This window comes from Artibeus jamaicensis, unplaced genomic scaffold (assembly GCF_021234435.1).
Source record: "Artibeus jamaicensis isolate MK-2021 breed Jamaican fruit bat unplaced genomic scaffold, CSHL_Jam_final contig_490, whole genome shotgun sequence".
In the NCBI taxonomy this organism is placed as follows: domain Eukaryota; kingdom Metazoa; phylum Chordata; class Mammalia; order Chiroptera; family Phyllostomidae; genus Artibeus; species Artibeus jamaicensis.
Window position 1 is genome coordinate 22,327,280 of NW_026521861.1, and position 27,934 is coordinate 22,355,213.

Below are 27,934 nucleotides of genomic sequence, written 5' to 3' on the forward strand. Positions count from 1 at the left end.
CCAAGGACCGCGTGCGCAGCTGCACGAAACCAGCGGCTGGCGCGCAGCGGGAACACACCCCTGGTGTACGAACCGCCCGAACGCGCTCGGCCTAGGGGATTGGGGGGCTCGCCGGAGGGAGACCTCCCACCCTGCGTCGAATGCTTGTCCAGGCGGAACTCCTCACCCCGGGCGTGGGAGGAGAGCGCGCAGGTGGAGTTTTCCCAACGGAACCCCTCTCCCCGATGCCTGGGAACCGGCCTCTCCCCTCGAGCCCGAGACGGGCCAGAACCGAGGATCCCGATGGGTCTGAGCTCAAAAGCTTTAACCCTTCTGTACCCGAACGACTCAGAAAACCCCAAACCACGAAGAGCAGCCTCACCGGGCAATCGATACGCGTGTGGGGCGGGGGGCTGTTCAGGGGAAGCCTTTATGTGCTTGGAACAGTGAGAAAGAGCAAGACAGCCAACACCCCAGTTACGACCAGGAAGTGCTGGTCGGGGCGTATCCCCCTCCCCGCCCCGCCCCACAGAAAGCAAAGATGGCCCATCTCATTGGTAATCAAAGAACTCGAAGGGCTGATGCCACCTCCCACCGTTTACAATGTCAGAAGGCAAAAACATTGCCCTGCTTGGTACGGATCGGTTGGGTGTCGTCCCATAAACCGAAAGGCCACAGGTTCGATTCCCAGTCAGGGTACTCGCCAGGGGTGCCCAGTGATCCCCCATCAGGGTTCGAACCAGAGGCAACCTACGTGTGTTTCCTTCTCACCTCGATGTTTCTCTCTGCCCCGCCCAATTTTCTTCTCTTTATAAAATCAAGGAGCGTGTCCTCCGGTGAGGATAAAAAAGAAATGAAAACATCACCAACACCCAAAGCTGGACGGGGCTCAGGAAAAGGACTTTCCTGGCCCCAGAGAAGCAAACACCGTCCTCCCTTCCCCATGGTCCCCTTCTCTCTGCTCCGGCCCCTTGGCCCTTGGTCATTACTCACGTTTCCTCATCCGCTGTCGCCTCCCCACTGCCCCCTCTGTCCAGTCCCCCGCACCTGCGGCAGCCCTGTCTGTTGGTCACCGCTGTGTGACCAGCACCCGGGACGCATCCGGCTCACAGCCGGGGCTGGGCGGGCCAACAGGCGGCCTTACATGGACACCTACTGCAACGGGGCAAAGTCATTCCTAGGACTTTATCCCAAAGAAATCAGGCAGGTGCGCGAAGATGAACGTACAAGGATGTTCTCTGCTCAACTGCTTACAGTGTCTATAAAACGGAAACACCCAGTGTCCTCATAAGGAAATTAAATAAGTAACATTGTATCTACAAAGCAGTGATTCTCAGCCCTGACTGCCCATCAGCAGGACTTGGGTGGAGAGGAGCTTAAAGATGTGCTGATGTCCCTGTGCCTCCAAGCACCACCCAACAAATTCAGCCCACGTTTCTGAGGCAGGGCCCCTGGAGTCCTGGGCGCAGCCTGGACAGAATGCAGCTGCTGTGAACGTAGCCAACAGCTGGAGCTGCAGACCCGGGTGATGTCGCCACGCACTAAGCCAGGGAGAGGGTCCCACTTCTGTGTCCGAGAGGAACTGCATGTTTCTGAACAGCTGGCAGGTGACCGCACTCCTAGGGAACCGCTGGGAGCGAGCAGGACGCCTCCTTGGAGCTGCGCCCACAGGAGTCTTGGTTTTCCTGTCCAGGACGATTTCAGGAAAACATGGGAACGTATGAAATTCTTACAAATTGACATGTTTCCTTGCTTCTATAATTAGGGAAAAAGCAAAGGCTTGTTTTTCGTTTTAAGAAAAGTCACTTGAGAACCTGGTGGCCCTGCCGCCCGCCTACCCACAGGCTGGCACACGGCCAGCTGGGTCCCTGACTCCCAGTCTCTCTGGGTGAAGGCAAACCTTCTCAGTGGTCAGCCACTGCCTATGAGCAAGCGCATGTTATGGTAGGTGTGACACCAGCCACAGCCACTGGGAAGGGCGGGTTCCCAGCTGCTCAGCAGGAAGGTGCTGGAGCCCCTCCAGCTAGGAGGCACGGGGGGCTTGCCGGACACCACAGCGCTGAGTCGGAGCAGCAGAGGAAATGCAGGTCCCCTACAAGTCCAGTCCCTGAACGTAACTGTCCCCCTCAAAGTCTGGGAGGGACAGAAAGAGAAGAAGGGGGTTGGGGGAAGAAGAAAAGTTGGCCCTTTGTAGGAGACCATTCTGCGTGGCATGGGCCCAGCTCCCACTTGGAGATGCACAGGACCCACGCCCACAGATAGGTCCTCATGTGGGGAATCAGGCCTGCAATGTACCTAGACTGCTATGGGACTTGCTTTTGCTAAAACTCCCCCACCCTGAATCGAGGCAGAAAGTGCCTACTGCAACTTCCTAAAATCCATGCTAAAACTCCCCAGTATGAAGTATGACCAGTTCATCTACTTTCCCCTTTTCATTTGCAAATACCCTTCTTCTGTGATGTGATAATCGGCATCAGCTCCTTTGTCTTCCGTAAAAGGTAACCACTTAAAGCCACCTTGTGCACAGTAACTGAGGACCATCACGTAATGTGCGGAGAAACCCAATAAGGGCAGGTCAGGGGCAAGGGCCACAGCTTTTGCTCCCCTTGAGAGAGAATCCATGCTGTCCCTTTTCCTCCACTGGACTCGATAGTCCTTGTGAATGTCTCTCCCCCATCCACAATGCGGCAGACCCCATGAGCCAGGGTCCACATCAGCCCTTGGTTCTGGGGTGAAGAAGAAGTGCAGAGAACCCTGACCAGGCCCCCAGGCCCTGCCAGATGAGGACGGTGGGTCCAGACTCCTCAGGACTGGAAAGGACAGAGGCCAGTCCAGATAGTTCACATCACAACTACGGTTTTTAGTCGAAATCTACCTGGCACTTTGTTAAACTGCCCTCTTATTTTCTTTTTCCTTTTCTCTGCATACCGAATTTGATATATTAATTGGGTGTTTTAATCAGAAAAAAGGTTTCACATCACCATAGCAACCGTGCCGCACCAGTGAAAGGGAGTCAGCAGCCCCCACACCACTCGGTGCTTCCCCAGCCCGCTCTGCCCCCAGGCCCAGCCAGGGGCACCGTTCACAGGGGCGGGCAACTTTGAGATGCAGCCCGGAGAGAAGGCAGGCTCAGGGCACACAGCCCCTCCAGAAAGATGCTCCTGGCTCCCTGCCAGAGCCCACTCTTTCCATCCACATAAGCCCCCGGCCTTCACGCTGGGAACCGCGCCTTCTCTCTTGCAGGTAGGGCTGTGACTCCTGAGCCCTGTGTGCCCTGAGGGTGCCCTGCAACCGCGGAAAACTAGTGCAACCGAGCGGCCGCCCACCCAGGGAGAGGCCCGGCCTCCTCCTCTCAGCAAAGCCCAGGTAAGTCCGGATCACCTGTTCAGTGACAGGCAGATGATCAATGGCCCTGCGAGCTAGGAAGCAAGCACCTGTAGGCGACACCGGTTCCCACCTTTCACAGGCCCAGCTGGCTGGTGTCTGTGCCTCCCGCGGTGCATAGGCAGAGAGGGGGGCGGGGCTGCTAAGTAATTCTCCAATCAGATTTCGAGCATCCTAAAGGGATTCCGCGCTCTTTTTGCCTTTTTAATGATCCTTGAATCCTGAAACATAGCACTCGGAGCACGTGGAAACATTCCGCGCCCCAATAAGCGGAAGGCAGCAGGTGCTTCGGTTCTGTGCTCAGTGTCGCTGTCCCTGCCTCAGAAGGCACCGCGCGAGGGACCAGAGCCGGCCAGCTCCCGGGCGACGCTGGGCTGTGCTGAAACCCGGCGACGCGCCGCGCCACCGCTCTCTCATCCTGCGGTCAGAAGCTGGATGTAACCCTGCCTCCCGATTCGTTCCTATCCACGCTGGGCTTTCCTGACGTTGAAGAGTTGTGCCAAAAACAAAAGCGGGGAGCGTGAGACCGTGCCAGCAGTGCGTGCTGCTGTCCCCACGGTAAGTGCACAGTGGAAGGGTCACGCCGAGCCTGTGGCTGGTCCTGAAAGCCGGACCTCCGAGTGTGTGTGTCCAGGGCCCCTCCCCGGGCCTGCGGCCAGCCCCCCCCCCGCCCCCACCCCAGCACCACAGCCGGCTCCCGCCGCACTGACGCCGGTGGCATCCGGCCCGCACGCTCGCCAACACTGGCCTGAGGTCGGACTGTTGTAATTTCCTATGATGCTTAAATTATTTATCAGAAATAAATAGCTTGGGCTCTCACGCTGAGCTGTGCTCTACAATTACGGAAGATCCATCGTACCTCTGCAGCCTGCCTACAAATGAAAAAAAGGCAGATTCAACTATTTTAGGAAAATGTCAAAATATATCAAATGTGTCATCGCGGTACCATTTGAGTGATCTGCGTGGCATCTGTAGGAAAGGGCTGAACATTTGCGTGGGAATGTTTCACAGCACCCCAAAGGTGGACACCGGGCAGCCACCTTCCCTGCAAAGGTGTCCGGTGCCCAGCCGGCCCGGAGGCGTGGCCGGAGGGACCGCTGCCTGTCCCCACGGGCACCCACCTCCCTGTGGCCACGTAGGAGCACCTCTGCTCTGGACAGGCAGCTTCCCCTACAGGAGGACCTGATAGAGCCGCCCAGTTCCCAAAGGGCGGGCCTGTGCACAGGGCAAGGCCCCCTGCGCAGCACATCTGAGTGCAAAGGTCGGTCATGCGGCGACCTCTGCTGCGCACACACCTGCGCCCGCCCGTCAGCCTAGAGGCTGAGAGCCCGGTCCAGGGGCTCCGAGCCACCTGTGGGCACCGCACAGGTGCAGTGTAAGGAACCCAGCTGCACAGGGTCCCTCACAGAAAAATGAAAACGCACAGCCCTTCGTACGTCGCGCCTAAGCCCAGAGCCGCCCGACAGCTACTGGACACGGTGGAGGATGCAGGCGGGCGCCATAGACACGCGTGGGCACCTCCGGCACTGTCCGCGAGTTCCCTCGGAAACCTAGCAGTCCTGGACCCCTTCCCAACCCGGTGGCCTCGGTGTCTAGATGCCAGGAAATCCTACCGCCGCGGCCCTCCTGCGAGAGCGCGTGGGGGCCCCACGCTGTCCCCAGAGAAGCCGGAGTCCCCTCCGTGCGGCAGAACTCACCGTCTTCCTTGTCGTCAAACACTGGCCTCCGCGCTGGGGCCCCGGACATGGAGGAGCTCATCCTCTTCTTCCACTTGCTCCACGCAAACAGGGGGCGCGGCTGCGCGCGGGCATCGCCCGAGTCCCGGGCTCTAGGTTGGCCGGTGGCAGACGGCTGCAGGGCGGGCGTTGCGTCGGGGCCCGCGGGGCGCCCGAGGCCCGAAGGCGGCGAGCCGGGGGGCGCCGAGGCGCTGCTGCCCCTGCGCTCGGCGCCACTTCTCATCGCCGGGCCTGGGTGCGCGCCGCGACCAGAGACCCGGACATGGCCCGCCTGCAGGGCGGGGAGCGGGAGTGGGAGCTGCTGGCCGCAGCCGCCTTGCGTCCCAGCCTCGGCGCTCGAGGGTCCTGGAGGCCGTGCCGGCTCCGCCGACTGCGAGCGCGCGGGGGCGGTGCCGGGGCGGTGCCGGCGGGAAGGAGCCGGGGTGCAGCGGAGCTCTGGGGGCGGAGACGGGGCGGGACTGGCGCGGGTGGCGGCGCGCGGTGCCTTGTACCCGCCGATCACTTCGGGTGGGGCCGGTTCCTCGTGGACCCTGGGGCTGTGGCATCTACTGGGCTGCGGGGGCGAGATCAAGGGAAGAAAGGCCCTTGTCCCCTGCAAGTATCCTTGAAGCCCCCAAAGGACGGGGTCCCGGGAACAGGGACAGCTCCGCCGGGCAAGGCAGCGAAGACTAAAAGTCCTCCGCTGAGCCTCCCCGCCCCCTTGCCTTCGCGAACAAAGCGGGCCCTGGACTGCCGCCTCTCGATCTGAGAACCTTAAACGTCAGCCTGCGGCTCTGCGCTGCGCCAGGCCGCGCCGGGCCGGGGATGGGACTGCGAGAAAGGGCTGCGCTGGGAACGAAACCGGGTAGCGCTCAGGACCGGCGGCCCCGCAGTGCTGGTCCGGGTGCGGATCCCTCTCGGGGGTGCAGGTGGCTCGCGAGACTGAGCCTGGGGAGGGCGGGGGAAGGGCGACGGCAGGGCTGGGGCGCGAGCCCCTCCCCAGGTGGCTGGTCTAGAGCCCGCCTGAGAGCGTGCGCGCGCGCGCACACTTGCGCGCGCCTAGAGGGTGGTGGCGGCGCTAAGCACGTGCGCCCGTGCTCTCCGGGTCTCCTCGGCAGAGCAGATAGATGATCCCCCTCCCAACGGGCCGCCAGGTCACCAGGGCTGAACTGGAGCCCTTGGCGCAGGTCCGCGCCCAAGGACCTCTCAGAGACCTGTGCCTGAGGTGCCCGGGGTCCCCTGGCCCTGCCCAGATTTGACAGGGGCCTGGGCGCGGACAGCCGGACTCCCCACGGTCTTTGCCGAGTATTTGGGCAGCACCAGGCGCGGTTTGATGCCATGCACGTCTGCCCTTCCTCGCACAGCCAGATGAGGTCGCCTAGCTCTTTGCACCTAAGACTTTGGTCACCTAAGAGTCATTTTTTGTTGTGGGTTGTTTGACCCACTCTTGGAAGCCTTGGCCTCTTGAAGTTCTGCCTCCCAGCCAAGCCAAAGAGCCAGCCTTTCTCTCCTACCTGGAGATGTCTAGTAGGGCCTTCTTCCACCTGGTGGTCACTGTGGGGATGCATGGCCATGGGGCCCTGTGGGTCTCCCTGGCTGCGCCTCCCCTCCCTGCAAGCCACTCAGCTCTGTCCTGCCCTTGCCTTCCCTCCCTGGGTCCCCTTCCCGGGCTCAGCCTGCCCCTGGTTATTATGATAATCTCCCAGCCCCGAGGGGCGGGACCCTGCATTCTCCCCCTCCCTGTGACATTCACTGCGGCTCCTCAAACTGCTTTACCAAAGAAATGGGAGCAGAGGTGACCCGTGTCATTTCTGGGCCATGCATCACGTGGGGACCACCTGCCCACCAGCCCACGATGTGAAGGACTAGGGAGAAGCTGACATGTTGCTGAGCCGTTGAGATACAGGGTTATTTTTACTTTTACTCCAGCGCCACCTCAGGTGGCCCTGGCCTGGCTCACGGACGTGCTTGCCTGGGTCTCGGGGTGTATGGAGACCAGTTCTCCGCCCCCCCCAGATTGGGCTCTGTCCTTGGCTCCCTCCTGGGCACACGGCCGGGACCGGCACTGCAGGGGTGGTCCCCTCAAAGCCAGGGCAGCCTCATGTCCCCCAGGGCAGAGTGCCACACTTGTCTGTCTACTCCTTCCCAGGCCCCCTGAAGGGGCAGAAGAGGCATGAAAATATATCACCCTCCCTCTCACAGAGGGAACAAGACAAAGGACATTCGTGGGGAAAAAACATGTTACTGGATGAACAGGTGGGCTGGAGAAGTCATTGTGGATGCTGGAAAGATGGCAGGTTTATAGCTAACAGGGCCCCATGGGGAATGAAGGGGGCAGGAAAGGCTGAATGGACCAGTAGAGCCCAAGGGTGCCTCTTCCACGCAGGGCAGCTGAGGTTGGACAGCCCTCCTCTGGGGGGAGAGATCAGGGGCTCCTGGCTCAGGGACACTGGCCCCACAGAAAGACAGAGTGAAGGGGCCGCAGGGACTGGTGGGAGATCTAAGTGCGGACCAAGAGCCCCGAAGGCCACACCAGGCCCTGCCCCTGTAGGGAATCTTGTCTAGAGAGACTGAGTGGCCTCCTGAACACCCCCAGGGCCCCAGATCTGGGGTCCCTTCGCAGGCTCCAGCAGGAAAGAGGAGGAACCAGAGCAGCAAATGGCCTGACAGCAGCTCTGGGGCATGGCTCCTTGACTGTCCCTGGCCCCAGGGTGAGGTCCAGGGCTGCTTGGGATTAGATGGTGGCAGCCAGCACAGGCTGATCGAAGGTGCACATGCGTGTGGGCAGGGGGCAGAGAAAAGGTGAGGCGTGTCCTTGGCCCAGAGCAGACAGGTCTCTGAAGCCCTGAAGGCGCTATGCCGGAGAGACTAAGGCTGGAGTGGGGGCCAGCTGTGAATGGAGAGGGGTGATGAGGCCACCAGAGTCCCTGCGTGCCACAGGGTGGTCCTGCACACCCACACTAACCAGGAGCCTTGTCCGCCTAGTTCCCCGGACAGGAGACCCTCACTGACCCGGAAACAAAGTTGACCCTCAGGCCCCAGCGTGTGGGCACGTGCGGCAGCATCGTGGGTGTGGAGGTTGTGACGTTTCACACGTTACCTTTCCTGGGAGAACATCACTCTGGGGCAGGTGAGGAAGGTGGTCATCACCAGCTGTATTTCCCTCCGAGTCTGGGGCTGCTCACCTCTGCCAGCCAGACCTCAGAGGGCAGGGCTGTTTGTCCCTACCCATCTGCCGTGACACACAGGGGTCCAGAGCCACCCCCCCATCACTGTCCTCTTGGAAGCACCCCGCTGAAAGTAGACTGTGGAATGAGCCTGGTGGTTAGTCAAGGACAGAACACGTGGGGAGGAGAGATCGGGGTCGGGGTGGGACCCTTTCCCCCACCCTACTTCTGAGGCAGTTCTGATGTCTTCACAAAGAAGGACGGCTCTTAACATTTACACAATGGAATTCTATGCAGCAGAGAGAAAGAAGGAGCTCCTACCCTTTGCAACAGCACTGATAGAACTGGAAAGCATTATGCTGAGTGAAACAAGCCAGGCAGTGAAAGACAAATACCATATGATCTCACCTTTAACAGGAAGCTAAACAACAAAACAAACAAGCAAGCAAAATATAACCAAAGACACTGAAATGCAGAACAGGCTGACAGGGACCAGAGGGGAGAGGGGAGAGAATTTCAGGGGAAAAGGGGAAGGATTCACAGGAACAAGTATAAAGGACACATGGACAAAAACTAAGGCGGGGGGGGAGGGGGGTGGGAAATGGGAGGGAGGTGGGGAGCACTGGGGGGGTGGGCTGGGATGGGAGTAAGAGACAGAAAACTTTACCTGAACAATAATTAAATAAATTTTTAAAAAAGAAAAGCAATTTTTAGCAGAGGTAAAAAAAAAAAAGGACGGCTCTAGTCTCTTGCCTCTTCTGGCTTCCTGAAGCTGCTCCTTCTTTTCAAAGTAGGCTCATCGTCCTCCTCGCCCCCGGATTCATCTGCGCAGCTAGGAAGCTAAGGCAACCTCGCAGCACAGTTGCCACCATAACCTCTCCTGTGACACTGTCATGCCCCCGAGGTCAGGGTGTAGGTCCTTGTGGGGCCCAGGCAGCCGACACCTGGTACACAGGTGCTGGGCCAGAGGCTGAGGCCCGGTCAGTGGACGGAGGCCAGGTGGTGTTTGTGCAGCCTGTGTGACCGGCACCTGGGGACACTCCGTGGAGGTTGAGCCCTGGCCGGGGGCCAGTGGGGGTTACGCTTTTGGATGCAGTTCTCATGAGACTGAGAGCCTGCTCGGCCTGTGGCCCCACTCGGGCCCCTGGGAAGAACTTACTTCTCTACTTGAGAGTCTTGTTGTGGGGGGCAGATGCCCGCCTTTTTGTGTTCCCCTTAGGTATGCGTGGAAGGAGGCAGGCGGCCAGAGGCTTGGAGCCCCCCGGGGGGCCCTCCACAGATCCAGAGGCCATCTCGGGCCGCTGTGACCTCCCTGCCCCTTGGGCTTCCCTGTATGATTGGGGCAACAACCCCGCCTCCTGGCATTACCCAGGTGAGCCCTGGACGTTTGCTGGCCGGTCCGCCACGGCGCTGAGCATCTCCTGGCACTGCTCACTCAGAGCTCACCACCAAACGGCGCATGTTCTCGTGGCCCTGCCTGTCGCAGAGCAGTGAAGCAGGTTTGGGAGGCAAGGCCCTGCTAAGCTCACTGCCATCAGCTCAGGAATGAAGCTGTTGACGTCCCGCGAACAACCCACATGGGCTGGGCACGACCACAGCGGGTGTCAGGAGCACCCCCCCCCGGACTGACTCTCCCTTTGCTCTGTGACAACTGACGTGCACAGAGCGGCATGTGCACCATGCCGGTGTCCTGAGTCTACCAATGGAACGCCCCCAGGCAGCCACTCTCTGACCCCTACCTGTGCACCCGCACCTGGCTGCCCCCGCCTGGATGGGGGGACCACCTGTCCTCTGGCCCCCCCCAAAGCAGCTTCCTGGGGCTGTTGTGACAAACACCACAAAGGATGCACCATAAACAACGACTTTTATTTCAGCGTGGAGGCCTGAAGGCCGAGACAAGGCGTCACAGGGCTGGTTTCTCCTGAGGCCTCTCCCTGTGTCCTCACACATGTGTACGTGTCCCAACGCCCTCTTCTGCTAGAAGGCCAGTCCTATCGGACTGGGGCCTCTGTAAAGGCCCTGTCTCCAAACAGTCACATTCTGAAGGTGGTGGGACTTCAGCGTGTGAACTCTGGCATATAGCCCGTGACGCCCACCACGGGCACTGGTGTCTCCTACCCACCCTCAGCCTGGGTTACGGGCCAACCCGCCCCTTGACTGTTCTTGTTTTAGTCTTCTCATTCACCCTTGCACCTTCACAGACAGCCTCACTCACACGAGAAACACTTGTGCCGAGGGAGGCGTCCCGAGGCTTCATCTAAGATTCCTCCTTGTGTTTGCGAACAGCTGCTGGCTGTCCAGTTTGGGACTTTCTCTCGTCTGGGCCACTGGAGCCCTGCCCCATCCTCCTGCAGTGAGCAAGGCGGCTATGAAAACCTGGGTCTGTGTGTCCTGACGCATGTCCACACCTCGCTCTTGCTCAGGGACACGGGTCAGACGTCTGGCCTCCGGAACTGTGAGGGGAGGCAGGTGGCTGTTGCGAGCAGCTGTGTTTTTCGTGATTTGCTGTTGCTACTGCGGTTGGGAAAAAAAGGATACACTGGAGTTTTTACCCTACTCCGTGTGAATTTCAAGGTGATGAGCACCCATCAGACTCTGCCCTGAAAACGATGTCTCTGCCCGCGCACCAGTCTGTTCAAGCGGGTCTGGGTTCTGAAAGCCTTTAGTTTCGACGCTGAAGACTAAAGCACTTCCTATATTCGACGTTCCTTCTCTGAGTTAGAGATATTTGCTGCCCTTGTAGTTCAGGTTTCTCAAGAAGCTCCTTCGCCTGCCTCTGCGGCTCTCTCTTCAATGAGAGAGTGTGCTCTGCTTACCACAAACTACTGAAATGTGAGCGCAGCCTGGGATTTGGGGAACCCACCTTTCCCGGGGTCTCCTAACTGGGCTACGAGAGGAATTTCGCGTGGGATCGGTGTTGGGGGGCAGAAGCCCTGACATCTTTATCTTTACACTTGGAAGGGCAGGGCCGGCGCCCAGGTGTGGCTGTGGCCCATGGTCCTCATTGGTGGGAGACAGGAAAGCAGCTTCCTGCTTCTCCAGCTCCGGGGTGGGGGGCGAAGGCTGTGTCCTGGGTGAGGGATGGCGCAGCTTCCGCAGGACACGCCGTGACCGATCCATCTCGGGGCTCCGGCCCGAGCTCCAGGCGTCCAGTTTGCGGCAGGTCCTCTGTCCCCAGTTTACCTCCAAATCCCCCTGCCTGACACGCCCTGCACCCACGGGTGGAGCCGAGGGGTGTGCCCGCTGCCCCTGTGACTGCACCCCCGTGACTCTGGAGGACCCAGGTCTGCCCGTGAGGCGCCCAGGTAGACACGGGAGGGCTTTCGAGTTCTGGACAGCGGCGGCGGGCCCTCCGCCGACTTTCCCTTGCGCTCAGGCGGCTGCTCCCAGGGGCCCGGTATCCTCGGGCTCCGTGACTCTCCGGGATCCGGCACTCTCGCTCCGGCCCCGGAGATCGCGGGAGGCGAGCCAGCGCTGGGACCCTGCAGAGCGCTGCGGCCCGCAGGGGCCCGGAGCGCACGCGCACCACGCTGCCCGCGCGGCTTGGCGCCTGCGGGGCCCCGTACGGCCCGCGTCTCCATGGCGACCGCGGGCTCCCGCAGCCTCCATTGTTCCGCTGCATCTCCGCGCGAGCGCGGGCGGCGGCCAGGTGTGCCAGTGAGGGGGGCGCCGCTGGTGAGAGGGGCGCGTAGCTGGCCGGCTGGGGCGGGCGGCGGGAAGAAGGCGGTGCCCGGGGCAGGTCGCGCCCCGGGGCCTGGACCGCCCGGCCCGTTGCGAGCAACCAAGGCGGGGCGCTCGGGGCACCTGGAGCGGCCTCGGCGGCGCCCGCCGCGCTCGTGAATGTGCTGCTCCCGGTTTCCAGACCTTGTCCCTGGCGGGGGCTCCGGGAAGGGCCGTGCAGGGAAGCGCCGCGTCTACCCGGGCCCGACCCCGGCCCGCACCGCCGAGTCGTCTGCACGCCGTCAGGGCGGTGCCTTAAGCCTGGTCTTGGGAAGGAACGCGTGGTCGGCGGACTCGGACTTGGACTCGGTCCGACCTGTTTCCTCTCTGACACAGCCGTTCCCGTTCTGCGCTTCCCGGGCGTTGAAAGTTACATCGGAGGATTCCATGGGATCGAGTGAGCGGCAGGACCTTGTAATCTGAACCTTCCCGCGTTCCAGGCATTTCTTAAGAGTCAACTTTACTCACAAGTCAACTTTATGATACTGATTTAAAAGGAGGGTTTGGTAAGCGGACCGGCCATTCAGCTAGCCCTGCCACCCGTGAACGAGCAGCGGTCCTAACTGTGCTGTGTCCCCTCCTGTCTCCAGGTGCGCCGTGGCCCCGCAGGGTCGTGTCCTCCTGCCGACAGATGGAGGGAACCCGCGCTGGGGCTGCGGCCCCAGAGAGCAGCGCCAGGTTGGAGAGCAGCACCGCTCTTGTGGGGAGCCCGCCGGCCTCCCCCTCCAAAGACAGTCATGGGAGGGTGCCGGGGGCCTTCTTCTCCTCCCAGCCAGTTCTAGACCTGAGTCAAAATGGACTTCAGCACCTGGGAGACGTCCTTAAAATCCCCACCCTTAAAGTAAGCAGTGAGTCTTGGGGTGTTGTGTGCCCCACTCTGTGCAGATGCAAATGAGTGGCCTCCCCACCCCACCCCCCAGCTTTCACTGGCAGCCTTCTCTTCAGGGGAGAAATTCTAGAATGAGCTAGAGTTCTGCAGGGTTCTGTGTACTGTTTCGTATAAATGAGAGACCCAGTCATGGGGACCAGCCAGTGTGGGCCCCTTGCAGGTTTGGACTCTGATGCCTTCTCTCCTCAAGATAGTCTCGGGCACCAAAGAGTCGGTGGTGGCAGGCACCATGGCTGGAAACACCCCCGGTCTCTCATTTAAAACACAAAACCCTAAAACCCCAGGCAACACTGTACCAGTGGAGACTGCTTCTCACCGACGCTTTGCCGATGTCCCACGCCTGGCGCTTTGCCAGGCGAGCCCATCACCACCTGTGAGTTTGGGGTAAGGTACCAGCTGAGCCCAACTGCGCTGGGAAGCAGTGAGGGTGCTCACCCCATGTTCCGGCGGCCCTGTGGTCAGCAGGTCCTCATCTGTCTTCCCCTGGAAGGTGGGAGTGAGCGAGTCCCCATGGGTGGTTGGAAGGGTCCAGTGATAAGGCACACAAAGCACCGCATCCACTACCCAGCATGCATTCAACGCACTGTGCTGTCCTGGTGTCAACTGACACCCCTGAGTGTACCCAGCAGCGTGGTGGCACCCGCTGGACTCAGGGTCTGCGGTAGAAATGGCAGCACCATTGCGATGGGTGCTGACCGGGCATTGCTTTGTGCTGTGCTCTGCTCCCCTGGGGCACCGGGGAGGTGGGTCCTGTGACCCACTTCACGGGTGAGGACTCCAGCCCAGAGAGGTTTGGGAATTTGTTCAGAGTCACACAGCTAACAGGTTTCAAGAGCTAGATTTGAACCCAGAAAGTCTGGCTCCCAGGCCAGTGTAGTGAGAGCCTGTGCCTACCGGTAGAGCAGCTTACACGCATGTGCAACAATGGAACGTGAGCACACACGCAGCAGCAGTGGAGGCGTCATGACTTCCCCATCACCCTTCGCACTGGGACTGTGACGTCACATGTGCAGTTCACCATCGGTGCCCAGGACTCTGTCCCCTCCCTCCTGAGCCGCTGCCTCCTTTGTGCTGGTGGCTGGACCCCACTGGCTCGAGGTGTCCAGCGCCCTGAACCAGTGGTTTGGGGTTATCCTCGTGTGGCTGCTGACCACAGGTTGCGACACAGCGGATCACTTAGGGTGTGTCCTGCTCTTTCCTTGGGACACGTCCCTGGGCCCAGACGCGTGCGTTGTCCCCTCACTGGGCGGGCTTCCTGTGGGACCCAGGAGGGAGAGTTTGGTGTTCGAGGGCATTTTAGAAGCGTCATGTGCGCACGGCGGTGTGTGAGCCGCCAGCGTGCAGGGAGGCAGTGTCTGCAGGTCAGGATGCACCCTGGGCCCCGGAGACTCGTGTCCAGTCTCATGTCTGCTGGTGAAGCTACTGAAGGTGGAGCGTCACGGGTTCTCTTCCGTGCAATCCACGCGACTGCAGTGCCTAGTGGCTCTGTTGGGAATGCGTTCAGGACGCGCTGTCTTTGAAACGTCTTTTTCTCCCCTGGAAGCAACTGCATCTTCAGAGAAACGCCCTGCGTGCCATTCCCTCAGACTTCTTCCAGCTGCTGCCGAGCCTCACCTGGCTGGACCTGCGGCACAACAGGATCGAGGCGCTGCCCTCTGGGGTGGGCTCTCACAGGCACGTCGCCCGCACCAGGCCGGACCCCAGCCCTTCAGCCTGCCCGCCTGCCTGCCTGGCAGCTGCTGAGGGCCTTGCCCTGGATGAAGTTTGAGTTCAGAATAGAATAGCTTTGTAGTGTTTTTGAAGCCAGCCAAGAGGTGTGAAGGCGGAGTGCACAGGACACTTAGAAGTGCAGAGGATGCCGGCGGCCACGGTGCCTTTGATGAGCCAGCTGTGTCGGCTCCGCAGGGCCTGCTTCCACCTGTGACTCGGTGTGAAGCCGCCTGGAGGGTCGGAGGCCCAGCCAGGCCCTTGGCCCCTGTGGGCCCCCGTGTGTCCTGCTGCTTCCTGGCAAACAGTGAGGACTCCCTTTTTGGAAAAGTGTGTGTGTGTGTGTGTGTGTGTGCACTCCTGCCGCTCAGGCTCCAGGGACCCCCGGCACCCCCACATCCAGATCAGATGCCACGCCTCGCTGTCCACTTCGCACAGGCACTGCCTCCGGGAGCACCATGCACTGCGAGGCCCCGCCCCTCCTGGCCCTGCACCTTCAGGGCCCAGTCCCCCTGCTAGTGTTCCCTCTCCGTGGGCACCTTCTGAGAGACGGCAGAGGCCCTTCCTCTGTGTCAGTGCCTCCGGCCAAAGGAAGCACCCAAAGGCCCTGGGGCGGGCGTGTGCTGGGCATGGGAGGGCGAAGGGAGGTGGGGCGGGACAGTGGGTGGGGCGCAGTCACAGAGGGTTGGCCCCGCTCACAGGCCGTGGCTGCTGTGGTGGATTTCATTCTGACATTTTGAGTGGATGGGTGGGATTTGACCTGGCTGCATGGAGGGGCAAGGGGCCAGCAGTGAAGCCACTGCAGCAGCCCCTAGTAAAGGGGTGACGCCTGGACGAGGCTGGACGAAGGAGCGGCGGGTCCAGGTTGGACGTGGGCAAGGGCAACCCCAGTTCAGACACGAGTGACTTGCAGAAGCCGGGAGGCCCCCAGAGCCTGGGGCTGTGGCCTGTGGCTCGCTGGCTTCAAAGGCAGTTTTAAGACCGGAACGCTGTGGGCCTGGTCAGAGGAGCTGGGGGATCCCGGGCCTGCTCACTCTGCAGACCACCCCCTTCACCTGAAGACACGGAGCGGCGTGGCGTCGCTTGGGGGGGGGGTCACTTGATTTTTCTGCTTTTTAAATGATGCCTTTTTTGTTTTGTCTTAAAGGTACTTGAAAACTTTGCTTTTGGAGAGCAACCCCATCAAAATGTTACCTGTGGAGCTGGGTGAGTGCTACAGCGACCCCGTGAGAGGAGGCTGTGAAACGCGGTCGTGGGGGGCTGCGGACCGTGTCTTGGGTCGGGCGTTGGGGTTGTGTACGCTGTCGGCTTTGTGCCCTGATTTTCCCCTGAGGGCTGCCGCTGCTGCTTCCACCTGTTTAACTAACTTAATTCGTTAGCCGGGCTGGTCTTCATCGAGGAGTCCGCCCCCTTTGCAGAGTTTTCTTTAAGTAAATGTCAGAGCTCTGGCACATCATTTCACCCAGAATTCTCAGCAGGGTCTTGTTCTCCCTGCGTGCAGACGGTCGCCGTCCGCTCCCCCGCGTCCCCAGCGCACGGGTGGTCTGTGAGGCGCCCCCGGCTTTCCCTCTGCAGGCAACGTGAGGACGCTGAGGGCCCTGAACCTGAGGCGCTGCCCCGTGGAGTTCCCGCCCCAGCTCGTGGTGCAGAAGGGCCCGGCGGCCATCCTGAGCTTCCTGCGCGCCTGCGCCACAGAGCCAGCGCCTCGAGGTTGGTAGGACAGTTGCTGTGATTGGCTGAGACTGGAGTTAGCGCTCCTTGCAGCCGGGGCCCCGGGAGCCCGCCTCGTCCTTGCTGGACTCTCCTGGCACTCGGGTCACACGCGGGCCTTTCCGCCGGCCAGCGGGGCCACATCTTTCCTGGCCCCGTGCTCCCGTGGGCATCCTCCGGGCCCATTTCGGTGCCAGTCTGGGTGGGTTTGAGTGCAAGTTCCCTGGCATGCATGTCATGAAACAGTCCTCACCCCAGCACCATGAGGTCACTGTTTAAACAGTTGCTCCTTCTCAGGCCATGGTTGCCCGGTTTTTAACCATTTTTCTTTAAAAACACCAGCCCTGAGCACTTAGTGGTCGGAGCACGTGGTGTCCAGAGCGTACTGACCCATGCACATGTGTGTCATGGGTCCTGTGTGGCCCCAGCACATGTCCCACAGGAGACCCCGGCCACGGGGCCGTGCAGGGTGAGCACAGCGATGACCCGAAGCCTTTGCTGGTTCCACCTACCGGACACGGTGTGTAGAGAAAGCGTCTTTGCGAGGAAGCAACGGCCCACCCCTGGCGTGGAGAAAGGCTTTTCAGAGTGCAGTGTTTCAGCCAGTGGCAGGCACAGGGACTGGCACCTGAGACCACCGCCCCCTCGTTGCCTGTGGGCCCTGCTGCACTTTGGGTTTTTACGTTGGAGTCTGTGCCATTGAATGTGCCAGACGTGCACCGACCAGAGAAGGGGAGGGAGTGGGAAGCTCGAGTGGGAGGCTCGAAAGGCTGAGGCTGCAGTCAGTTACAGGAGGAGCCTGGCGGCGGTCAGTGCTGTCGAGAGTGTGTCTGAGGTGGGCACGGCCGCGTGCCCAGGGAGCCCGCGCTGACCCAGGTTTGGTGGGCCCCCCAGCCTGTCGAGCATCTGTGTGCATGGAGCAGGGGCCACAGGTGACCAGGAGACCCCCGTCTGAGACACTGTGGCTCCCAGGCCTAACGCAGAACCTGGCAGAGACCGTGGATGATACATTGCAGGCCAGTTTGCTCTCAGTTTACCTAGAGCTAGAGATGAGCATGTTTTAAAGTCCACAAGCGCGTTGCCAGACAGACGCAGCAGGCACGTACGTGGGCGCCCGGTCGGGTGAAAATAAGGGTAACTAGCAGATGTGGGCAGCCGCCAGACCGAACCTTCGCTGGCCTGGGTTTGCATGGAGCACGAGACCCTGGGCGGGGCCGGTGCTGCAGCACAGTCGACTGAATCGGGGTTTTGTCTTACCAGCAATTTCACCCCCTGAAAAGACAACCCCAAACCAGCAGCCACGTCCCCAGTGGGATTTACCCAAAGAATGTGCACCCAGCAGAGAGACCACAAATTCTCAGGGGCCAGAGGGGAGCAGGCTGGCGGAAGCGGTGGACCCGAGCAAGCTCCGGAGGTGCCCGGGGCCCTGCGAGGACTGGCCGACCGAGGGGGAGCTCAGGCGCTTCTGGAAGCTGCGGCAGGAGATCGTGGAGAAGGAGCAGGCAGAGGTCCTGCAGGGCCAGCTCCTGGCGGTCGAGTTGCCTCCAAACTTGCGAGCCATGCTGCGTGGCCGGGGGGACGGGCGCCCCGGCCGCAGACACACCCTCAGGTGCGACCCCAAAGTCCAGGCAAAGTTGAGAGCTACTTGCTGTCTGTGAAAACACCGGGGGCGGGGTGTCTGCCGGTCAGCTGCACGGTGGTGCCAGCCGGGCTTTGGGTCCCAGTCGCCCCCTCACGGCCCCGATGGGGGGCTACACAACAGAAGAGCCCTAGTCCCCTGTGTCTGAGTGTGTGTGTGAGTGTCCATGTGCACGGCCCGTGTGTTCACGGTGTGGCATGTGCACGTGTGTGCACTGCACACAGGTGCTGTCTGTGCCGTCTGCTGTGTTGAGTGGTCAGTCTGAGCAGGCCAGGGCCTAGGACCCTTCCGCCCAAAGGAAAGGTGGCCAGGTGCTCACAGCACCCCCCTCTCACCTGTTTTGTGGGCAGCTTTTCAAACAAAAACGTTTGCAGTGTCATCGATCGCGGCCTCGGAAGCACGGAAGCAGGTCATGCGGTTTCCAAGGCTGCCGGCCATTGGTCCTTCACTGTTCACTCAGGGCAGGGTTGTCTGGGCCTTTGCTGTCAGAAACCTCCCCCCACCCCATCATTTTTGTTAGGAGCGTCCAGGTCACTCGGGGGTGTCAGAGTCCGCAGCCCTGGGGTCACCTGGCGCTTGGGGTGGGAGTAGAGGGCACGCCATCGGGGCTGCCATGGCCGGCCCCGCATGCAGGTGGCCGTGAGCCCAGCTCTCCGGTCCTGTTTGTGTCCTGACGTGTGTCTCTGGCTGCATGTTCCTCGTGGGTTGGTTAGGTGCTCTCGGCTGCAACCCCATGTCGTTCCAGAAGGACGGCGCCCTCCCTCAGGGGCGCCCAGCCAGGCCTGGCTTCAGCGAACCCGGCAGTGAGCTGGGCAGGGCAGCTGGAGGAGAGGCGGGCAGCGGCGCTCCGGGAGCTCCAGGAGAAGCAGGCGCTGGTGGAGCAGCGCCGGAGGTCAGCTGTGGCCCGGGTCCCCTCCCCCCCACAGGTCCCCCTCCCCGAGCACCTCGTCCCTGCCCTGCCCCCCCACGCTGTCTGCCTTCTTTCTCTACTTGCCTTTGATTTCTCGTTCTTCCCTGATCCGCTCTCCTCTCCTTTCAGTTACCTGGCTGGCAGGTAATTCTAAAGAATGTTATTTAAAAGTTTTCATCGGTCCTGTCGGCTCTCGGCCCGGCCTTGCTGGGTCTGCTGCACTCGCCCCGCAGCTCGCCCTGCCCGGTCCTGTCCTGCTGGCCGCCGCCCCCCCCCCCCCGTGCTCTGGGCCTCGGGAGGCCTGCAGGCCAGCATGGACCTCGCCCACAGTGCCCAGGGACCTCTCCCTTTCTGGTTTGGCCAGTGGGGAGCCCCAGCCCGAGGCTGGAGAGGAGGGGGGCAGGAGGGAGCACTTTCTGCCCCGCCCCTCCCTGTGAGTGCCCCTGGGGCCTGCACCGCACGTCTCACTGTGGGGTTCTGGCAGCCACTCCTTCCCTCATCCAGGGACCTGGGGTGGCTGTAGCCCCACCGTCTCCTGTGCTGCCCCCGGGGCCCCTGCCCCTCCACTGTGGGGGGCCCGTTGTGAATAAACCCTCCCAGGGCCTGGCCTCCTGTTGCCTCACCTGGGGGAGGCCCGGGAGCGCCTGCTTCCCCTGCTGCCCAGAGAGCCTCGGCCTGCCCAGCTCTGCCCGAGGTGCGCGTCAGGCCAGTGACCGCCCTCTGGACGGATGGACCGGAAGTAAAAGGCTCTCGTGTGAAGCTTTACAGCTGGCAGCAGAAATGCTCGTAAGGGTCGCAGTCATCTCCCCCCGACTGACATGATGTCTTTCTCCAGAGACCAGCAGGTGCTGCAGGAGTGGCGGGAGCAGGCCCAGGCGATGAAGAGGAAGGAGGAGGAGCTGGGCAGACGCCGGCCTCCTGGGCGGGTGCTGGTGTGTGGTGTGGGCCGGAGGTGCGGCACGCGGGGTGGGGGGCCTGCGGCAGCTGCGAGGCCGAGTGCTGGGCTTGTGCGTGGCCAGTCAACCCTGCAGCGCGGTGCGGTCTTGCCGGGTCTCTGCCCGTGGTCCTCTCAGCCACCAGGAGGTCGTGCCCTTGGTTCCCAAGTCCGGGGCAACTGCTCCCACGGCGTGGGAGTTCTCCGAAGGGGGTGGCTGCCTGGTTCTCAGACTCGTCCACAGGGGACAGCAGTGGGCTGTGTGGGTTGGTCGGGGCCCTTGTGTCCAGGCTGTACACAGTGGACTGGCCTCTGCTGCCAGGACTCTGCCAGTCCTAACACCAAAGTCCTGTGAGAGGCAGCTGCCTCGGCCACGTGGAGATGGGGAGGGGCAGCTCACCTGAGCAGAGCATCGAGGCCTGGGCGGGCCAGCGGTCAGAGGCAGAAGGCCTCCACCCTCGTCACCGGCCCATGAAACCCCCGGGCAGCGCAGGGCCAGATCCACAGGGCGGTTTGGAGGCCGCCTGGCGTGGCGTCTGGCCGGCCAAGGAGGGTGGGGGAGCCCCAGCTCGACACCAGTGACAGGCTCTCTGCCTGCTGTTGGCCACGTTTTTGCGTGAAACTCGGGGCTGAGAACAAGGTCAAATCAGCACAGAAGGCCAGAGCCCTGGTGCCTCACGGGCCGCTCGGCCTCCCGGGAGCATCCCGGGCACGGCGGGGGCCTTCCTGCAGCTCCCTGCCCTGGGCTGGCGCTCGCAGCAGGATATCCAGCCCGAGGCCAAGGCCCAGGATGACCACAGGGCAGGGGCTGCTGTCCTGATGGCCACCCATCGGTGTCCTCGGGGACAGCGTCTTTGCTCATGGTGGCAGCTCCTGGAACCCTAAGAGCGCCTTGTCGCGTTTCTCTAGGTGGCATCGGAAGTTCCCTTTGCTACAGACATGCCAGACAAGGCGAGAGCACCAGCGAACCTACCTGGACAGAGGGCACAAAGCAAAGAGAGGTCCCTGCGAGCAGGTGACACGCTGAGGTTGGTCCTTGGGCTGGGCGGGGGGGTGTGGATGCTCCCAGAGCTCAGCCCCGCACCGCCCCACCTCCCCACCCTGGCTCCAGGGCCTTGGCTCTCCACCAGCACCTGATGGGCGGGGCCCAGACCTGTGGGGACTCAGGTAGAAAGGATGGCAGGCAGGACCGTCCCACACTGCCTCCGCTCATTCCCTGGGGACCCCTCCCTGCAGGGACAGCAGCTGCTCGGGGTCTGCGTCCCCCACATCCCTTCACTGTCAGGCCTTCTCAGCCCGACTCACTGAGGCGGGACGGACCCACTCCATGGCCATCCGCAGGGCCGCCAGGGCCACGGGCCCTTTCTGCCACCCCAGCTCCACTGCGTGTGCCTCAGAGGGGACGAACCCGGAGCCCTGGTGCCGGCAGGGCACCTGTGTTTAGGAGGCTGCTTTAGTGCAGCATCCTGCTCCTGTGGTGAGGGTTTGCCAGCGCTGTGTTCCTGGCGTGAAAGCAGACACACCTTTGCCACCGCCACTGGCCCTGACTGCGTAGCACTTAGCGACTGTGCTGTTCCCCCAGTCAGGGTGGGCACCAGCAGCTTGTGTCCCAGGGCACCGTTGGGGGAGACACCCAGGCCTGCAAGGAGGGGTGGGTGGCCTCCGGTGGCCTCGTTGTCACAACCTTTCGGCAGTGAACAGGCCTGAGGGAGGAAAGAAAGTTCTGCTCGGAGCAGCAATTCTGACAGCAGCCTGAGCGCAAGACCCTGGGTCTCCGCAGAGCCGGCCACCAGGGGGCGCTGGAGGAAAGGCTGAGATGGCACCTCCGGCAAGTGCGGGAGCAGCGGAGAGCAGCCTTTGGAGGGACGGCTCCGCTCGGGGCCATACGGAAGGCTGCGCAGGACTCGGACGGCGTGAGTGCTGGTCGGCTCTGCTTCAGACTAGTGGTGTTACCGAAACTGGGCAGGGGTGGGCTTGCCACGCTTTGCAGAGCTCCTGCTTTCTGAAATCCTGGTGGCGGGGGCTCCTGGGCGTTACCGTGGAGGTCGGTCTCCGAAGGGCGATTGTTCCGGGAGAGGAGCGCGCATCTGTACCACATGTGAGCCTTCAGAGGCCCTGAGCCAGCCCAGGGGCTTGGCCGCAGCTCCACTACCAGCACCTGCGCAGTGGGGGGGGGGGGGGGGTGTCTGTGGGATTCTCACTGGCAGGGCCCATAGGGCCCAGGGCTGCCGCCGCGCAGGGGACCAACTGGGGCCGAGGCCGGGCCTGGTGGACTGTGTAAAATGGATAGCCCCCCTCCACGCAGCCGGCGGAAGTGTCCACCCTTCCACAGGGCTGGATAAGCACCTACTGTGCTGGATAAGCGCCTACTGTGTCCCACCCATCGCAGATGACACTTGGGCCCGCCCAGCCCGTGAAAGGGGCTGCTGCCCCCCCTGCATTACCAGGCCTCAGCGCATCGCCAAAGCCGACCCCAGGGGCCTCTGCACCTCTGTTCTCGAAAACTTGCCTGCTCTGCAGGTCCACTGGTGCTGGGCTGCACTGAGCCTGTTCCCAGAGCCAGCGGCACCGTCCCCACAACCCGTCCCAGGGCTCCATCTCGTGTCCCCGCTCCCCTGAGGCCCAAGCAGGGTCTGGGCCACTTCACGGAGACGCTGCCCCGCCCGGAAAACCCTGCTCCTCAGGCCCGCCCAGCACCGTCCAGGCGCAGTGTGTTGTGTGGCCTGGCCCTCGGCACCCCCAGCCCTGCCTCTCAGAGCTTCCAAACGTGTGCTCAGTCCACTACCCCCAGCTTCGACTCCAGAATCTGTTTGTGTGGTGAGCGCCCCTATGTGCTCACAAATTTGATAACCTACTTGAAACGGACCAAATCCTTAAGAGACACCATCTGTGAAAACACACAAGAACAAATTTGAGTCGGCCGGTATCTGTTAAAGAAGAATTGATAACATTGAACAGGTTCGTGGGTGGTTTGAATCCCACTGCACATTTAAGGAAGATGTCACAGAACTAACTCTTTGCCATCTCTCCAGAGGATGGAGCCGAGGGGACACTTGGTGGTCCCTCTGAGGCCAGCACGACCCTGACACCAAACCCAGAGGGAGACACCACATGAGAGGGACCCGCAGACCGAGCCCGAGGTGTGTAGGGAGACCTGTGCACCACGACCGGGGGCCCATCCAGGTGTGCGAGGCAGGTGCACAGCCGGTTTGCCTGACCTTCACACCCACAGACTGAGGAGGAGGAACCCCGCGACCCTGTAACCGAAGCAGGGCAAGCAAATGACAGGATCCACCGTCTGTTCATGTAAAACTCTCGGCAAACTGGGCACGGAGGGGACTTTGTGAACTTGACCAAGAGCATCTACAAACACTGCAGCCGATGTCACACTCTGGCGAGACACCAGATGCTTCCCCCACCCCCTGCCCCAGTCAGGAACAAGGGCAAGCCTCTCGCTGTCCCCTCCAGTGTCGGATGGGAGGCCCCAACAGTCACGGTGACACAGGAAGGGAAATGGCATCCTGCTTAAGGGGGGAGAGAAGAAACTGTCTGTCCTCAGCTCACGTCACCGTCCAGGCAGATGGTTCCAAAAGTCGACCAAGAAGTGATGTGACTAATACGCAGTTACAGCAGAGTCTTGGGTACAAGGTCAGTGCCCCAAGTCAGTCATTTACGGCACACAGCGATGGATGAGTGGAATTTAACATTAAAAACACAATAGTTTGCATAAGCACCCAACAACAAAGAGGGCAGGCGGGACAGCGGGCTGGCGCCAGACACCGCCAGACAGTCGCCGAGGCCACGCAATGGAACTGCGCGAGGCTCGGCGAGAAGCTGGGGTGCAGTGAGTCTGTTTCAACAAGAGTCTCTGGAGCGTGGGACCTGAGCACTGGCCCTTGTGTTCTGGGCTGTGGTCCTGCGCCCTCTAACTGCAAGGGACACTCCGGGGACACACAGAGAGTAGCCAGCAGGAAGCCACAGTGGCCAGGCTGGTGGGACCAGTCCAGGAGCAGCACAGCTTCCGAGTGAGGAAGGCGGTACCCCCCTCCCAGGTCAGAAACTGAGGCTCGGGGAGATGAGGGGTAGTGGCGGCACTGCAGTGACCCCCACGTGTGAACCCGAAGCCGGCTGCCCCCTCCGGGGCCCCTGGGCTACTGGGCGCTGTCATGCCTGGTTCTGCTCTTCTGTGCTCAGAACATCCCGTCCAGTTTCTCAGGGAACGTTCAGTGTCCGATTCCCAGCTGGGTCTCCGGACACGAGGCAGGGGGCACGCTGTCCCTGGAAGGAGACCGAAGTGCCGTGTCCCCTGGCGCCACCCTTGAAGGCCCAGCTCTGCTGCAGCCCCTGAGCTGGGGCCATGCGGGCAGGGAGATGGGCCCCCGCTCTGCATCTCGTTCTGCATCACTCGCTCGCTGCCTTCACCTGTCCGGGAATTGGGAGGCCGGGGGAGAAGGGGTTCAAATCCCCAGGAATGGAGGGGCATACGGCACCCCCATTAGCCAGTTTCACTCTTGTCTTTCCACACGGCTGGCCATCCCCACCTCCGCAGCCACCGGCCTGTGGCTGGGCCATGACCAACAGCAGGGGAGTCTGCACCTCTGAGCAGCTGTGGTCGCGCCAGCGCAGACACGCAGACACGGGCCTGAGAGTCCGACCTGGAGGGGTGGGGGGTGTGGCGGGCAGCACGCAGGGCGAGGGCTCCCGAGACACCGTGGTGAGGGCGGATAGGCGGGCAGGTGTTTTAGGACAGGATCCCAGTTAGCGGCTGTTTTTCTGAGACGTGGTCACCAAGGACCCCTGTCCAACGACATCTGTTTACACTGCCCACAGGACCCCTGGCCCGAGAGAGGAGAGTGGTGCCGTTGGCAGCAAGCATGTTGTTTGGCTCTGGGGGACGGGGCCTGTGGCAACTCCACTGTGACAGGGGCAACGCTCCTGGTGTCGCATGTCAGAGCACAGGCCACCTGCCAAAGGCACGCCTCCCAACCTCACGTGACCACCGTCTGGCCAGTGGGACATGAACAGAGGTGCTTGTCTGGAATGCGCATGTAATGGCAGGTCCGCGGCAGCCGTGACAGGCCCAGAGGTGAAGGCCCACGTGGGCCGGGGCGTGCCAGACTGCAGCCCTGAACAGTCGTCGGGGTCTTTGGCACACTACTCCACTCCAGAGCCGGCATCACTGGGGCCTTTGTTCCAGCCCCTGAGCCTGCACCCTAACGCACAGGCCAGGGGCCTTGCCCCGGAAACAAGGATGTCACCTAGTGGGGAGCGTGAGGGCAGCCAAGAGGCGTCCCCACGAGAGCCAGCAGCCCCTTCCACAGGCCCCAACAGCATAGACTGTGAGGCTGAAAATGGACTGAGAGCTGGGTCTGGCCAGGCCCATGCCAGGGCCCCAGGCCCCAGCCCACCCTGCTCAGCTCCCTGATACCCACCCACCCAGCCAGAGACTTGGGCCGTGAGGTCTAGAGAGGTCCATCTGGGAAGCCCCCCAGTCCCCAGGAGGCTGTGGGACCCTTCTGAGCACGCTTGGTGGTGGGGATCGGGCCTCCACAGCCGGGGTCAGTCTCGAACCTCCGGGGTCCTCTCCCAGGACGTTGGCTGACAACACAAAGGACCTTGGAACCCTGGCCCTGGGTGTCCCCTGTCCCAACCTGACCAGCAGGCCCACCTCCCAGCTGAAAGCCCCGCCCACCAGCAGCCCCCGGGTTTAGTGGTGGGCTGGGTGCCTCGTTCCGCAGAGTCGGCCCAGTCGGAGCAAGGTTGAGGCCAACAGATCCGGGGGAAGTGTGTTCGGACAGAAAGACATCGCGGGAAACAAGACTGAGACCAGAACTAGCCCCTCGGGGCCACATTAGAAAACAGCAACTGTGAGAGAAGCCGTGGAAACGGACACTCAGAAAACTGAGGATTCTGGGGTTGAGTTAAAAACATGGCAAAACACACTTTAATTACAAAGAACCTAGATAGGTGAATTTGGGCAAGGCCTCGGGAGCAGAGAGGGGGCCGCCGCAGGCCCAGGAAGGGACTTGTCTCCAGACCGAAGGCCCCGTGTCCTGAGAGCCTGGGCTGCCTCCGCAGTCTGGCAGTGGTCTGCTGTGACTGCTTTCCGGCCGGGCCAGCGTGAAAGAAAGGACTTAGAAAGTTACTTCCTGTACCGCCCTTCTCCGAGTGGGAGCATCTGTGGAATGGGTACTCCCAAACAAGGGGTGGGCAGAGAGGGAGGGAGTCAAGGTCCAGGATGGGGAGCCCCTCCGTGCACCAGGTAGGGAGCCAGGGGCCCGGGGTCTGTGCAGGGGAGACAGGCCTGTCCGAGGACTTGCATGGGGAGAGGACTCAGGGACAAGTATGGAGAAAGCGAAATGCGTTTAATCCCACAGAGAATACAGGTGTTTTAGGGAGAACACGGAAGCAGGGGGTTAGCAGCATCTAACGTTCCCTGGCTGTGAGGACACAACCCCGTGTTTCCGAGCCTGCAGCACGTCTGCCCCGATGACAGAGCCTGTGCCACAGGCGGAGGTCCAGGTTGTGCCCCAGGGAGACGGGACCAAGGCCCCTTGAGGACAGGCCCTCCCTGGGGTGGGAGGGCTGGCACTGCAGACACACTAGGCCAGCTTCCCAGGGCAGAGGTGGGAGGGGCCTGCCCCTTCCTGCTGGCACTGGCCACCTGCAGGCCACCTGTCTCCACGTCACGTCCTGGCCCCCCGGATGGGCCGGGCAGGCCAGGGCTCTTGGAGCAGAGCCTGGGCCAGATCCCAGGCTCGGATTCCCTCCACTGTAGAGATGCTGGGCCCATCTCTGTGCCTGGGGCGGGGCGGCCACTGCAGCTCCACGTTGCTGGGCAGCTGTGCGTCTCCAGTGGCACGGCCATCAGCTGGTCGGGATGGTGCAGGGCAGGAGCAGGAGCGTGGATTCTCGTTCCTCACTGGCTGGCAGACATCTGTGCACAGAGACCCTTGGGTGGGCCCTGGGAGTGTGGCTGTCCTCACGAGGGCAGGGCCAAGCAACTAGTAGAAGTCTCAGGGGACAGGGTCTGGGGCCCCAGGGACAGCACACTGCACCCCTCACAGGACAGTGCACAGCAGGCTGGCCCCAGGCCACCTGGGTGGCTAACATCCCCTCCTTCCTTCCCTAAAGGCCAGAAAGCTCCAGGATGAGGCGGAGGTGAAGCAGAAGCCAGGTCCGCCCTGAGCAGCCGCCGTGAGCGCCTGGCCCTCCCCGGGGACCTTCCACCGCGCTGGCCTAGCAGCCTTGGAACGTATTTTCTAACAAGAAATGTTAAGCACCTGGAAACGCTTGCAAGTGCTGATGGCGAAGTCTCACACACACCGACAGACGTGTCTCCGGCCCGGCAGCCGGGCTGGGGCCGGCGGCTCCCTCGGGCGTGCGGGGTCCTGGGGCCGTGGTCTCCCCGAGCTCTCTGTGCAGGCAGCCTGCTTTTTGGGTTTTCACCCGTGTTGCTTCTCGGAGCCCTGAAGGTTTCAGTTGCCTCCAGAGGAGGAAGAGGACACTGCAGACCAGGCCCACTGCACTCGTTTTAGCAACCGGCCGCCACAAATGTAGCAAATGTAGCCGGGGTGTCCCTGACTCGGCTGTTTCCGCTCGGGGGATACACTCGCCAACTCCTGCCACGCTACACGGCCTTGAGGGGCCGTGGGTGAGCGGCCCGTCACCTGCAGCACACTCTCCCCTGCCCTTCCCCCTTCCCCGTGCCCAACCCCTGCCCTGAGTGTGGGACAGTGAAATGCTGCCGGGGCCACCCCCGCACCCAGGGTGCCCGGAAGCCGTCCCGGTCAGCCCTTTGCCATCTCTCACGCTGGCTCCTCAGCCAGGCTCCTCTGCACACGCTGCCCCCGGGGAGGGACGCCGAGCCCCGTCGGTGGCCGCTCCCAGGCCGTCCTCCTCCTGTGGTCTCTGGGATGCGTGTGTCCCACCTGGGGCCCAACTGCAGTCACGTCACTTCTTCCAAAAGTCCCTTTGCTCCAAGAATCTCAGCATCGGGCGGCAAAGCCCATCCCTGACAGACGGCTGCAGTGGGAATTGGGCCGGCAGCTCAGCTGGTCAGAGCGCCGTCCCGATGCACCCAGGTTGCAGGTTCAACCCCGTCAGGGCGTGGACGGTGCACGAGTGGGCGGGACAGCAGGTCCATGTCTCTCAGGTCAATAAAAGATTCAGGGTCAGCG

General features: G+C 61.9%; 2 protein-coding genes across 7 annotated transcripts in view; one reads left to right on the forward strand and one right to left on the reverse strand.

Annotated features, from left to right (window-relative positions):
- The window catches only part of STK32C (serine/threonine kinase 32C), a 34,878-nt gene extending 29,556 nt beyond the window's left edge, over positions 1–5,322 (reverse strand). The window contains exon 1 of the mRNA XM_037159187.2: positions 5,061–5,322. Within this exon, the coding sequence (XP_037015082.2) occupies positions 5,061–5,322 (262 nt within the window). The remainder of the gene's footprint in view (positions 1–5,060) is intronic.
- Positions 5,323–12,677: 7,355 nt separating this feature from the next.
- On the forward strand, positions 12,678–27,934 carry LRRC27 (leucine rich repeat containing 27). 6 transcript variants are annotated; one of them, XM_053668372.1, is made up of 10 exons: positions 12,678–12,806; positions 15,709–15,767; positions 16,137–16,271; positions 17,532–17,880; positions 18,656–18,802; positions 19,656–19,752; positions 20,664–20,782; positions 21,535–21,667; positions 24,585–24,781; positions 26,889–27,934. In XM_053668372.1, exons 1-10 carry the CDS (start codon positions 12,760–12,762, stop codon positions 26,917–26,919), a joined length of 1,314 nt encoding a protein of 437 aa, XP_053524347.1. In that variant the 5' UTR covers positions 12,678–12,759; the 3' UTR covers positions 26,920–27,934. The 6 variants fall into 6 exon arrangements, with proteins under 6 accessions (XP_053524347.1, XP_053524348.1, XP_053524350.1 ...); XM_053668373.1 differs by having other exon boundaries at positions 18,659–18,802; XM_053668374.1 differs by lacking the exon at positions 12,678–12,806 and adding an exon at positions 13,166–13,227.